Raw genomic sequence first — 14,510 nt, 5'->3', positions numbered from 1 at the left:
ATGAGATGTCCCCTCAGCCTCCTTTTCTTCAGACTAAATAGGCCCAGGTCCCTCAGCTGCTCCTCATAAGACTTGTTCTTAAGGCCCTTCACCAGCTTTGTTGCCCTTCTTTGGACACACTCCAGCACCTCAATGTCTTTCTTGTATTGAGGTTCCCAAAACTGGACATAGTACTCGAGGTGTGGCCTCACCAGTACTGAGTACAGAGGGACAATCACCTTCCTGGTCCTGCTTGCCACAGCATTTCTACTAAAGGCCAGGATGCCATTGGCCTTCTTGGCCACTTGGGCACACTGCTGGCTCATATTCAGCCACTTAAAATCAGAACGCCGAGGTCCTTTTCTTCTGGGCAGCTTCCAACCCAGTCTTCCCCAAGTTGTAGCGTTGTTGTAGTTCAAGTGCCAGATCTGGCACTTGGCCTTGTTGAACTTCATACAATTGACCTTAGCCCATCAACCTGGTCTGCCCAAGTCTCTCTGTAGAGCCTCCCTAACCTCAGGCAGATCAACACTCCCTCCCAACCTGGGTGTCATCTGCAAACTTACTGAGGGTGCATTCTATCTCCTCATCAAGATCATTGATAAAGATGTTAAAAAGAAGTGGTGCAACACTGAGCCCTGAGGAACCCCACTTGTGATTGGCCACCAGCTGGATTTAACTCCATTCATCACCACTCTACTCAGCTCTTGTGACACCCCACCTGGAGTACTGTGTCCAGTTCTGGAGCTCCCAACACAAGAAGGGCATGAAGCAGTTGGAGCAAGTCCTGAGGAATGCCCAAAGATGATGATAGGGCTGGAGCACCTCTCCAATGAACCAGTGAAGACAGGCTGAGAGAGTTGGGGTTGTTCAGCCTGGAGAACAGAAGGGTCTGAGGAGACCTAACAGTGGCCTTCCAGTACCTGGAGGGGGCCTACAGGAAAGCTGCAGGAGGAACTTTTTAGAAGGGCATGTAGTGAGAAGACAAGGGGTAATGGTTTTAAATTGGAAGAGGGGAGATTTAGGTTAGACATCAGGAGGAAATTCTACATTATGAGTGTGGTGAGACATTGGAACTCGTTGCCGAAGGACGTTGTAGATACCTCATCGCTGGAAGTGTTCAAAGCCAGGTTGGATGGCGCTTTGAGCGACCTGGTCTAATGGGAGGTTTTCCTGTCCATGTTATGGAGGTTGGAACTAGCTGATTCTTAAGGTCCCTTCTAACACAAACCATTCTATTAGTCTATTATAGTGTGTCTGATGATATGAAGTGTTAGCATATGAGAGGCTGGTTCCATAGGGTATCATGTAGTGTCACCGTCTAAAGGAACCTGCAGACAGACTGGGAAGTCAAACAGGTCAGATCTGTGAAGATACCATCATGACAAAGGTTATTACTGAGGTGTAGTTACCTCACTGTGGTAGACTGACTGATTTCATTGAAGCCATTTCTCGCAATAAGTAAATGTTCTTCTGTTCTGTGGATTCATCCCTGAATGAATGAAGACACAGCACTAAATACTATGACTTAAAAAGTGGTAAGAAACTCCATGCAGTAGAAGACAATAAAAATAGCAAGTTGCTTTTTCTTCTGTAGTACATAGTAGTCCTGATTCTTAGTTCATTTCTCCATTCCTAACTACACTAAAGCTTCTGAAAACTGTCTGAAAAAAAGTTCTTCAGGTTCTCCTCGAGAGAAGGCTTTAAATGTCCTCCTAGACAGAAGGCTTCCTAGAGAGTAAAGAAATTGTAAAAGGATTCTGCACTGGATCCTGTCCAAATTCATACTACTAAAGGATGGGTCAATAGAATATAATGAACAGGATGCACTTCACTAGGATTATTCTTTGGCTGTCTTGGTCTGAGTGTAAATAGCAGCCCTCCTGTGGCAATAAACTGAATGAAGAATCTTCACAATTAGAAGTATCAGATTTCAAACAAGCAAAGAACCATAAACTGAATGCTTTTGTACACAGATGAGCATATTGCCAAGTGATAATTCAAAGACCTAGACTTCCATCTAGCCATGTCTCATCTCTTCAGTGCATCCAAGAAGGGACACATACAAGTTACAGATTATTTCTACCTACTATCAACCCATTTTTCCATTCTTGCTCGCTGGATTTAAGTAGGTATAAGAACTATTTATTCATCTGTTCTGCTATGTCTTTCTTTCAGTTACGTCAGAACAGCTACTGAACCTCTCATGCCATATTATTAATGAATACTAAAAGGGCACTTAGCATTTTATTTTTCTTTCCATGAGATTGCTTGTAATAGAAGGCCTCTTGTCTATTGTGTTGTGAGTGTCATAGCCCAGTTCTGTAGGGCACTGATTTTCAGTTAACACTAACTCTGAGGACATTAGGTGGGAACAATGAGCCCTAAATCAAAAAGAAAGAATTTGCACAGACGAGTTTGATAAACTTCTTCCTGAAAATTCTTATGCAGGTACTAAAATAGATTGATCATGCTATATTTATTTTTTTTTCTTGGTGGTCTTTCATTTAAATATTAAACATTGCTGAATCTACTTGGCTTATAAAAGCTGGCAGAGTAACAGCTTGAAACACTATAGCTTCAAGGCACCAGTTTTCCCTATCATGAGAATTCAGCATCACTGAGGGGTGAAAGGCCTTTTATTTGCATAAGATAATAGTTAGGTTTCTATGCAACAGCTGTGCTGTCAGTGAAAGATGCGCTCATTGTGCCAAATCCATCTCTGGAGTAACCCCATTGATTTTAAATGAGTTACTTTGAGAATAAATTGGCCCACTAGATAAGACTGCAGGTCTGAGGCATTGAAATAATTGAGCAAGATTTCCATGACCATAACATGGAAAAAAATTGCAAACCAATTACAATTACATTATGTCACACATTTATGTACCTGACCGATCACAATTGATTTGCCACCAGGTTTTTAAAAAGATACAGCTAGAGCAAACATTTATGTAGAGTTTACAGACACTTCTTGGAAATATAGGAACATTAAGAGGATACAAGAAACAGAAATAGGTTATTGTGTCATTATTATCTACTTAGTGATACTCTAAATCAAACAAATATGCGATGTCTCTCTAAGGTCAGTTTAATAATAAAGGATTCACATGGCCACGATTTAGACAACAACAATCAGGATGCGTTTCTGGTAATGAAATACCTGAAGCTTTCACCTCTAGAATATAGACTTCTTGCATGCGTTAGGAGGAGTGTAATGCTTCTGGCCATTCAGTGGCCTGTTTGAGTTTGTTCATCTTAGGTGAGTTCTCAGTGGATAGATGTCTGTGGCACAATACCCACCTCATCAGTTAAGTGCTGATAGTTATGACACAAAGTAGTGTTTGGGTTAGGGTGACACAACTGATTAATATAGGTCTATATGTTAGTTTTTCCCAGTCATGTACAAGAAAGATGCCAATAAAGTGGAAACCATTTTGAACGCTGAGGAAAAGTTATAGTTACACACTTGCATATATATGTGTGTATAAACAAACAAACAAACAAATAAGTAATTCTTTACTGATACATATTTGATAAGTGATCTTTTTGGAGGTTCAGAAGCCTTCTATGAAATCTTTTTGGTTATTGGAATCATTGTGAGATTTCACAACCATTATTCAACCAGTCACACAGCACGATTAGCAGAGCCTACTCTTACTTTTATTTCCATTCAGTTTGCAGAAGTAACATCAACAGGAATCCTGACGCCTGTTCAGAATGCATCATGGTTTGTTTGCAAAGGAAATACCTTGTGCTCCTGATGTCATCATTGCAATAATCTCAAATTCAAGTCTGACTGAACAGGCTCATTATGATTCTCACCATGTCCTCCCTTAGAGCAGCCTCTCCCGCCTCCTCCTGTACAGCACAAAACAAGAGCCACAGGGGTGCTTAGATTAGGGAAAGGAGAGACACCCGGCACCTCCCCCCCAAAAAACTTGCTGCATTACTTCCTCTAGTTTCTTCAAACTACAAACTGCTTCACAAGACTTTGCACATCACCACCACCACCAAATTAAGGGGTGGATTCACAAATACTCATTTCCCCTTCCTGCTCAGGGTTGAAACAAGACTGGGGACAAGCATGGATGTGTGTATTTATTCAGGTTCTGAATGTCATATGAAAAGAATTAAGAGAGTGTTCCAACCTCCACCGTAAGACTTTCCTGAGAAGAGTCACACATTTTGGACTGCTTTTTTCCTTTTTTTTTTTTTTTTTTTTCCCACCAGGGCAGATTTCTCATTTCCATCTTACAAGCTTAGCTAACATCTGAGCAACAGATAGGAAAACAAGACAGGGAGCACAGTTGAGCAAAAAGAAGTACAAAGGGCAAGAAGCAGGGGACAAATTGTCTAAGGCACTAGGCTTAGATCATAACCATGTTTCCTGAGAAGTCAGAAAGCCCTGGCTACAGACCCCAGAACTGATTCTGATCTGGGCCTCTGACCTATGACCCACATACATTTGTGGATCTCTCCCCTAAACCATCCTCAGTGAATGTTCCACTGTACTCAAGGAGTTGATTTCCACTGTGGAAGGGAGGAGGCAGGACAGGGTTAACCTCGCACAATCTTCCTTCAGGCCCCCAGAGGGGCTAGGGTTTTGTTTTCCTGGCTAAGGGAGGGGAGCTGGGGCATGTATTGTAACTGCAACTGGAGACCTTTCTGGTGTTACCCGCCTGGTTTGGGTTTGAGGGAAAGCCTGGAGAAGGAGGGAGAGGAGGGAGTATGCAGACTTGGAAAGCAGTGAATGTCTGGTAATTGCACAAGGTAAAGGCAAGTGTCTTCCATTCCTCCGAGGTCCCCTGAGAGCTTAGGAGGTCTCCGAGAGGCCTCCAGCCTCCCTCCCAGCCCTCTTGCCTCCTCCCCGCAGCCTGGCCGGATCTTTCGGCTCTACCGTGCCAGCCTTTGCCTTGACGCCAGGTGCGTATCCTTGCCCAAACACGGAGAGGAGTGGGCACACAAAGGAGAGGAGGAGTCCCCTGGCTTTCGGGGTGCCCGGTCCTGGTCCCCCAGAACCTGCGGAGGCTCGGACGATCCCCCTGCCCTTCCCCTCCCCCTGCGCTGCAGAGGCTCTGGATGCTGCCGTACTCCTGCCATGTGCTGCCTCCGCCGCTACTGCTGCTCGTAGCTTAGTCGAGCGTGTCTCCGGCTGCAAACTCCGCCAAACAAGCCTGCATCCTCCTCCAGGGAAGGATACCTAGTAAGTACCAGCCGGCGCCTGCCCCCTCCGTGGGCCACCCCGCAACCGTCTCTTACAAAGGGACTCGCAGCCTCTTACCCTCGCGTCCGCCTCCCACCCGCTTTCTAAGCCAGTGCAGAGAGGGGATCAGTGAATTCCCTCCAAAGCTATAGGGTGGCTCCCTCCTCCTTCTCCCCCTCCTCCTTCTTTTCCTGCTCCGGCTCTCCTAGGCGAGCCAGGCTGCTGCTGCTGCATTCAGCCGGGGTGGTCCCCAGCCTCGCCCCAGCCATGCGGCTGCGGCTCAGCCCCTACGGCTGACTGTTGTTACCCCTCTAGTGCCCGGGGCTGAACTGAGGTGGGCTCTTTTTTGGGGGGTGGCTGAGGCTGGAGAGTGTGTGCGCGGGTGGGAGGTGTCCCTGGGGCCGTAGGGGGGCTGGCTGACTCCCCGATCCTGGCAAGACTGCGAGCTCGCCAGCCCGTGTGCCCCCCTCAGGTGGGCGCAGCAGAGGGGCTGGGCTGCAGCGGGGACCCCGCCACCCTGACATCTGCAGGTGGACTGAGCCAGCCAGCTGCGGGAGCCTCCCCGGGAGCCAGAAGCATCCTAGACCCGCTGCCCATCTCAGGCTGCTCCGTTCCTGCTCCCCTCTAGACCCTTTCCAGTCCTGACTCCATCCCTTCTCCCTCTCTCTCTGCTGGGGTGCCTGCACCCCTCCTCACTAGCTGGTACAAAATCCCTCTGTTCCACTCCCCTTCCTGCCCCTCCCCACCTTCTTTGATTTATTTGTGTATTTCTTTCCTTGGCAACCACCAGTTCCCCTCAGTCAAACAGCGCAGACTCCCTATAATTTGAAATTAATTTGTTTGACTGCAGCATTGAGACAGGAAGGTTGGGAATTTATTTAATTCTTTTTCCTCCCTGTGCAAAAAGGAAGCGATGAAATTTCCAATCGAGACTCCAAGAAAACAGGTGAACTGGGATCCTCAAGGTTGGTGATTCTCTATTACTATCATTACTATAATAATAACAATTATTGTTTTTCCTTGTGTCTAGTGACTTGTAGGAGACTATTTGACTCCAGATGGGAGGAGACACTGGATGCTTGTCTGCTTCCCATGTGCACTGCTCAGTCTTCCTTGTTCAATCTTAGCAGTGCATTAGAAAATGTTCCTCAGATGTGGGCTTGGGTGGGTGTGTGGGTAAAACCTCTTCTAGGTGTAAGTTATATAGTTCTGTATTTCATATCTGTCTTCCCTCCCCTCCCTTTTTCTTGAGCATTTCCCTGGCAAACTTGCCTGGGATGGCAGTTGTCTCTGGCTCAGAGCATTGTTTGTTTTATCTGTGGCTCCTTTGTTGTTTCTAGTGATCATTGTCTCCACTTAATGGGTGGTACAGGAGTGGACACAGATGTGACTGCTTGCTCAGGGCTCCTTGATGGCAAATGCTTGTTGGCAAGCAACTGGAGCAAAATTGATGCAATATAACCCGTAGTGTGGATGGTATAAAAAGAAACATTAAATAATGGACCCCAAAGGGACCTTTAGACTCTTGACTCTGTCCTGTTAACAATTGGTCTGCCCAAGTGGATAGTTTTATTCACTCTAAGTTAGGTTTGGAGTCTGTCTTGGTGGAGTGTGTTTGTGTGATGGTGGAAGGAGATTTACGCCAGTGCAGTGGTTTTCAAGGAAATGATCCAAGTGATGTTTTAAAATAAATGGTAATGAAACGCTCGCCTTTCCTGGCATGGGGAGGAGGTTCATATGCAACCTACAGAAGAAATGACTGAAAAAAACCCTACTGATAATTTGTATACTGGTGTGTCATATTTCTGTGCATCGGTACAGGAGCAGAGCAACTTGAAGCTATATGCTTAGGTTTGCAGCAGAACTGCTGGCAGGCAGTCGTCGTACAGCAGTTCTCACAGGAAGGATGAAGTGATAACATGGGCTTTCGTTATTCATCTTTATTCTGCAGGTCTGTCATTCTCCATGCCCTCATGTCTACAAAATTAAATGTTAGAAAGAGTTTCTCTTGATGTAGAAAGAATACAACAGAACAGACATCTTTCTGCTGTGCAGTTCTGATGTGATGTTTGAATAGCATACACAGTTAAGCTTTAGTTTAAGCCTTACTAAATCTTTAATTGCATAAAGGCTGAAATTGACACATCAGTCTCCTCCACCCTCAGCTTCACAATGAACACATGAATAATAGTCCTGACAGAGATCTGATTATTTTAATAACAGTATATTCCTTATACTAGGGTCAAAGTTCTGTATGGTGAAAACTTGCTCTTCCCAAGCACTTTTCTGAATCCGTGGTTGCTGTTGCTTCATTTTAATTAATTTTATGTATTGCAAAATGCCTTTTGATGCAAAAAGTCCTCTCTTCCCTTCCCCTGACAGGGCACACAGGAAGCTGTACTGATGACATTTGCTGTGCAGCTCCTTTGCTTGGCAACTGGCTGTAAAGTGTATGGATCCAACAGGTGGTTGGTTACAATTTACTAATGTGTCCAAAATCATAGAGTACTGTAGCAGGTAAAAGACCTCAAACCCAGCAGGTTTCCTCTCTGACAAGCTGAATCCCTGCTAAGGACTGCAGACTCCTACCAGTTATTTTCCCTTAGTGTATTGACTTCATTAGCCAGGCAGCAGGGATGCTAACGTATAGACAGGAAGGAAGGAAAAAATCTTAATTTCTAATTCTCCAAGGGACTCAGGAAATAGGTAATATTTGTTGGGATGGAAAAAGGCAGATTGGTAAGGAAAAAATTTCTAAGAGACAGTCCTTTAACCAATAGAGAAAAAGTGCAATGACATTGTTCTCACGTAGTCCCACTGAAGAATAAGTGATGTGGGCAGAAGACAAGGTAGATCGGATTTTCATTATTTTAGAAACAAAAATGTATCTATGTCAGTATAAATGCTAGCAAAGATCTACACAAAATCACTTGGAGCCCTAAAATGAATTTGATTTACAGTCAAATATGTACTCTGTTCTCTGTATGTACATGTGAAAAATGATGTTATGTTTTGCATCTTATGTGATATCCTCGGACTAAAGAACAGGAGTAGCTTTTCTCAGATACAAAGATCACCATATAGAAAGCTGGGGATGCAAAGATACAAAGAGTCCTAAGTATTAAAAGCAGAGATCCTGCCCAGTAGTGGTCACACTCAAATACAAAGCTCATGTCCGATCGTGTCCTGTTCTGGTTGTCAGACAGAGGACGTGCAGTTTCCACAGTTTGGTCTAGTAGGAATTGTGTAACTTGTTTTACCAATACTTGAAATATATCAACTGATATTCCTGGCAAGCAAGGTAGGAGTCCAGTGATGTAAGTGAGAGCTATGGTGTCTCAAAGACTGTTTAGATCTGATTATTCCAGGCAATATATTCTAGAAATTATACACATTTCTAAAGGCCAGGGCCCTGTTGTGGAGATGTGGCTGGCTTGGGACTGATGATATTGCTGGTTTGAACCCAGGTCAGACTGATAATCATTAAAAATAATTAATGCTCAAATTCCATAATGTTGACTGAACTATACATATTTATATAGATAAGTAGATTAGAGTCTGCTGGGAGCTGTCACCTGGCATAGAACTGGTATTCTCTGTTCACATCAGCGAAGATCAATATACCTTAGAAAGACTTTGTGGAGACAACAGTTTTAGAAGAATACAATTGACATGAGGGATGGTGTCTGACAGACAACTAATGGGAGGCTTATTTCTCAGCCACCAAACTGGAATGAAAAGGGCATGGGGACTGAACTGTGCTTTTAGCCTGTTGTGTAGTATCTTAATTTGTCTTGGGTACGGAGTATATCTGTGTAAGTATATCTGTTCCCTGTAAATGCTGGTTGTGTTTTCTAGATAAACCAAGTATTTCATAAACCTGGAAGTATATAGGGTCTAGATTCCTTCAGTGAAGTCCCCTACTATCCCAGGCAATCTAACTATAGAATCCCATTGATAAACAGATAAAACTCCATCCAAAAGGTCAATGTGAAATACGTCTTAGAATCTCATATATATTGATTTAAAAATATACTATTCATATACAGTGAGTAAATGGGGTAAGAAATGAGTAAAAAACACAAGCAGACACTTCAAGAATGTTTTAGGGAGAGCTGGACACATTGAGTATGGGTACATGGTCTCACAGTACCTGGTCTTACTTTTGAAAAAACAAGCTTGATATTTATGTTACTGGTGAAATCAGCTTTCGATATACACAATTGTAAAACATTTGATCTGGTAATCACTGATTTTTGCTTCTCCAATTTGGTGCAATACAGGTAAAGCAATAATAAATGAGTGAAAGACCTAAGAATTTTTAGTTTCATACTTCATACAACTTCCCATCTATACTTTTCAGAATATAAGATTTGGTTTATAGCAGCTTATGAAGACATTAATTCTTGTAATTGCCATTCTGATCTCTCCTCTGTCTTGTATTCCTCCTGATATTTGTTACAACCACCTGTTGCCTGTGATGAAATCAGTTTATAATCTCTTTGCATTTGTACTTTTGTACAGTACCTAAAACTCAGTGAGTCCCTCATACCGATGGAGAGATCTGGATGTTACAACAATATGTTTTTTCCCCTATGATTTATCTGCTTAAAATTGCTGTTTCTTTGTAGAAAAGAAGGGTAGAAGAGACTGTTTCCAATATGATCAGAAATTGCCCCCTAGTATGGCTGTCTTGCAGGGTAATGGTGAGATGTCTTTTCCAAGGGAAGGTTATCTATCTTGATGATGCTCTCAGGAGGCAGAAAATGGAATTCAATCTTGTTCCATCCTTTGTACCTGCAGTTTTTTGCTGTCAATGCAATGATATGGATCGTCAAAGCCTTTTGAACTTCCAGGTAAACGTTTATTCCTATGCTGTTCTTTTGGAACTCTGAAGTTTTTGATACAAGTTCCTGCATCTTTTCACGAAGACATTGTTTGAGTAGGATGACTTTCTGCAGTTTGGAATCCTAAAATAATACATTTATTATTATCCTTACATTTAGTGTGGAAGTTAGTGGTCTGTGGGGAATTCAAGCTGTGGTTGGGAGTCTGGAGTTCCTTTTCAGATTTTGCCAGTGACTTACTGTTTAACCTTCAGTAAGCTACTTACCCCTTATTTTCCTCCCTTTTTCCTTGACTGCAAAATGAGAATATTAATAACTTCCCTAATGCACAGGAGTGTCATGAAACATAATTAACTTGTTTAGAGCAATCTGAGATCTGCTACTGAATGAGGAGCATATGTATTGCAATCAAATGCAATAAGAGGGAACAAAACAGCCTGTCATCATACACAGATCACGTCAATTAAAAAAAATAAGGTTATCTCTGCACTTTACAACTAGAGGAAACTAGTATTACTTGCACTTCTTTACAAATGCTGAAGACTCAACTGAGTTTCCCATTAGAGGTATCTAGAGACCTTTGATACTCTCCAGCTGCCACTCCAGAGGGGCTCTAGCCTTCCATAGGTCCTATGTCACCTGCCATAGGATTTCTCACTTCACCTGAGACACATCAAGTAGCACTGGGACAACTGAGCTGAGTCTTACATGCCTTCATGCAGGTGTCAGGATTGGATCATCCCTTGCTGACTGACTGTTGGTAAAATGTTCTTCATCAACTACTCTGTAAATAAAACTAACACTGCTTGCAGAGTGTTACAAACTGCTGCAGTTCCTGCTTTTTCTGTCCTTTCATTCAAAGAGGCCAATGCAGAAGGCAACCTTGGTTATAAAGCCATAGACTGGTAGAACGAGGCTGCTCATTTCTGTCCTCTTTTCCTTCTTTTCAAGAAAATACATGAAAGAAGTAGAGTGCAACTGTGAGCCAGACACTCTTTGTATGCTAGTAAGTCAGTTCTTTGCAGCTCTAGTAAGAAGACTGCTGTAGAAAGCTGTAATGTGTAAAAAAGTAGCAGGGTACTAACCACGTGCTAGTTGTATCACAAAATTGTGTTGACTACTGACCCATCTGATAGGCCAGGACTCTGCTGTGCCTAATAAGCAAGGGCTGCAGAACAATTGTAAGGAGTTTATTTTAAAGAGAGATTTGAAGAAGAATAGAAATTAGAAAAACAGGAGGACAGTCCTGTCAGTGCATGGTGTAGGCACAACAGTGCCAAATACAGTTAAGTGGAAAAATTTGACAACTTCGGAAAACAAATAGAAGAGAATGAAGAAATCATCAGTAAAGGCTATGCGGAGCCTGCAGGGAGGGCAGATGAATGTGGATGCCAATGAGATAGGGTCCTATGAGAGACAGGAAGATATAACTGAATTAGCAGTAGCAGAAGAAAGACAGCAGAGTGGTCTTAGTTTCATCATTTTCACCTTTAGGATGTCCTGAAAATGGAAAAAATAAGGATTCAAAAACGTAAAATTACTAATGAGAGAGTGGCAGAGTGAAAGACTGGCCAGCAGCTTTCTCAGTAGTAGGAAAGACTAAACTCTGGTCAAAGTAAGGAAGATGGAGGGTAGGGTATCACTAAGATGTCAACTATACTGCAAGAAAAAGGGAATGAAAAGAATCAAAGGCAATATGAAGGTTAAATCTAAGACAGGGAGAGCAGTAGAATTGTCAGCAGTGGGAGAGATTAAGAAAGAGTAATTATTTCAGTGAAGAATACCAATGCTATTTCTTGCCACATATGTGCAAGGATAATCCATTAATAAGCTTTTGGACTGAAAAGTCCCTTGGCAAACTCTTGAAAACTGATGTTACCTGAAGTGATGGAGTTTACTTTTGGAAGAGTGTTCTATCAGTTGTAATTGGGTAGGTTTTGGCTCAGCTTTTGGTGTTTATGTGGATTTATGTAGCTAGTGTGTGGCCTGTATCAGCTTCAGACAGAAGAGTCCATATATATGGTGGTACAGTTTAGTTCTTACTCTATTGTTTTAATCCAGAGCTACAAATTTTACCACTCACTTCAGTGTGAGCAATGTGAGATTCCTAATTTTAAAAGCATCAGAACTCTGTTGTTCCTCCAGGCTTTCCTGAGTTAAAAGGAGTGCTTGGAAACACTGGGACAACAGGGGCTCTAGATGTTGTGTTGTAAACAGAGTGAGTACCTGGAGTTCGTGAAATGAGGAGAGAATAATGAGGAGGTCAAGATAAGAAAGGGGTAACAAACATACTAGTGTTCAACAGGTAGAATATGACAGAATTTGGGGTGATGGGAATGTCTAACCTTCATTTTGTAATAATGGCAGTGTAGAAGCAAAAGCTGAAACAGAGAATATAAATACGGAACAATTGTCTGTTTTTTATAGAATTTTTATGTAAAAGAAATTACATTCAGCCAAAGCCTAAATACTGCTTTTTTAAAATAGCTTTTCTTAAATAGGAATACCTCTGGTTTTTGTTTTCTGTAAGAAATTAAAAACATCCTGGGACCTGGCCTTTGTCAGACAGAGGCTGCTTATATTCTAGTTCCTGAGACATTGGTTATACTTCTATTGTTTGTCTATAAAACATGTATATGAAAAACATTTTAACTAGAATGGAAAATGTGCTCTAAGATGAACCCACTGACTTTCATAAATAACATGACATGCAATTCTCACTGGTTACCCCAATGAGATAAAACAGCAAGTCAGAACAGCACTTATATCCTTGTACTTCAGGATGATAGTACCAATTATTTTTTAGTTCACGGACCATTATTGTTTTCCCAATGTACTTTCTAGGCTGCTTTTCACACTTACAATCAAACATTAGCGCCCACTCACATTATTAAAACAAAATGATATTTCAAAAGTTAACTATGAATCTCTTAACATGTTAACAAACCACAGAATTTAGGGAATATGTCCTTGGTCTATGAATTCTGAGACCTACAATTCAGATTTAATCTGTATCTTTAACTGTTAATACAATTCTTAGGCTATTAGAAGCCTTATTATTGGCAGTGTCCCCAGTGCATGTATTATTATGTGCTATTCAGATGTCCTAGAATACAAACATAGGAGATTACTGGTAAGATTTTTTAAGTTAGAATGGAAATTTCAATGTGGGTTTATTTTGCTGTTTGAAGTGGAAATGAAAGCCAGGTGATAGAATCTGTTACCAAAACCTGTGTAGGGAGGAAAAAAAGGTGAAAGAGAATACAGAAGCCTGGCTTAATTTTATTTTTCTGTTTTTAAAATTGAAGGGGAACACTGGGCTGAAAGCTGGAGTGATGACTAGAGGCATGGCATACAAAATATATGAAAGGGATTGAAACTTGTTGCATTAGGATCTGGAGTCCCAAATAGGGTAAGTGATCAGTTGCAAAGTCTGGGTGCAGGTTCAAGTTTTAAAAAAAGTTTGGCCATAGGTCTAGCATTTTGAGTTTGCTGTTTGAAATTTTGGAGGACTTCGGAGAAGAAATAAGGACCTAACAAGGAGAGACAAAGGAAAGCTGCTTCAGATGATGTAGATGACAAAAGAATGGACTCAAAGTGTGATGGTGTCACCGTTTGACTCAGGTTCGACAACAATGCTCTCGATCCTCTCCCCCTCCCACCCAGGTAGGGAAGGAGAGAGAGAAAAAGGGAGACTTGGCTGGGTTGAAAACTGAACTACACAGCTTTAATTAAACACTAATGATACAAGAAAATATGTACAATTATATACAAATATATTCAGATATGTGCAAAAGCCTCTTGCCTCCCCCCATCCCCAGCAACTCCCACAGCATCTCCTGACCTGTGAACAGCCCCAAAAAATCCCAGAGCTGCCGGAGAGAGCACAGAATGATGAGGCTCAGGAGAACTCAAGCCTGGGGGTTGACAGTGATGGATGGACAGAGTCCTCCCCGGATGCCAGCCATGGATGGAAGAGAAGGGAAGAAGAAGCAGGAAGGAAGTTGTCTTCTGTGATCTCTGACCTTCCTCTGAGCTTACACAGATATATGGAATGGAATATCTCTGGCCAATTTTGCTGTCTGTCTAACTCAGCCTCCTACAGGGGGGTCATAGATCTCCCCATAGTGTCTGAGCCGGCAGAGTAAAGGTGTGACCTTGAAGACCCAGCAGTTAGAAAAACATTCCACTGTTATCATTCCTACCTGGAACACTCTGGTGCTAGTTAAAAGAAAGCTTACTGAAGGAAAAAAGTCAGTAAAAGGAAAATTGGCTTCATCCTGGCTCAAACCAGGACAGATGGGGTCAGGTCTTCTTCCAGACGTTCAGAAAATGCAGAATGAAAAGAGTATACCTGTGGTAAGGCTGAAAATGCTCTGAAAAAACACAAGGAGTGGACATGAAGACAATGTTAGCTGCTGCCAACTAGAATTCACTGTTTTCAAGTGCATATGTTCTTCCTACCTTTTAGAAGCAAA

The 14,510-nt window shown here is 42.2% G+C and overlaps 1 protein-coding gene across 1 annotated transcript in view; it reads left to right on the top strand.

Moving 5' to 3' along the window:
• The first annotated feature begins 5,088 nt into the window (after positions 1 to 5,088).
• Positions 5,089 to 14,510, top strand: part of KCNK10 (potassium two pore domain channel subfamily K member 10) — a 72,972-nt gene continuing 63,550 nt past the window's right edge. The window contains exons 1-2 of the mRNA XM_051622142.1: positions 5,089 to 5,185; positions 6,093 to 6,150. Coding sequence (XP_051478102.1) covers positions 6,099 to 6,150 — 52 coding nt within the window. The 5' untranslated portion in view covers positions 5,089 to 5,185; positions 6,093 to 6,098. The remainder of the gene's footprint in view (positions 5,186 to 6,092; positions 6,151 to 14,510) is intronic.

This window comes from Apus apus, chromosome 5 (genome assembly GCF_020740795.1).
Source record: "Apus apus isolate bApuApu2 chromosome 5, bApuApu2.pri.cur, whole genome shotgun sequence".
NCBI classification, from domain to species: domain Eukaryota; kingdom Metazoa; phylum Chordata; class Aves; order Apodiformes; family Apodidae; genus Apus; species Apus apus.
The sequence above is the reverse complement of the archived record's forward strand: the minus strand, read 5'-3'. Positions and strand labels throughout refer to the sequence as shown.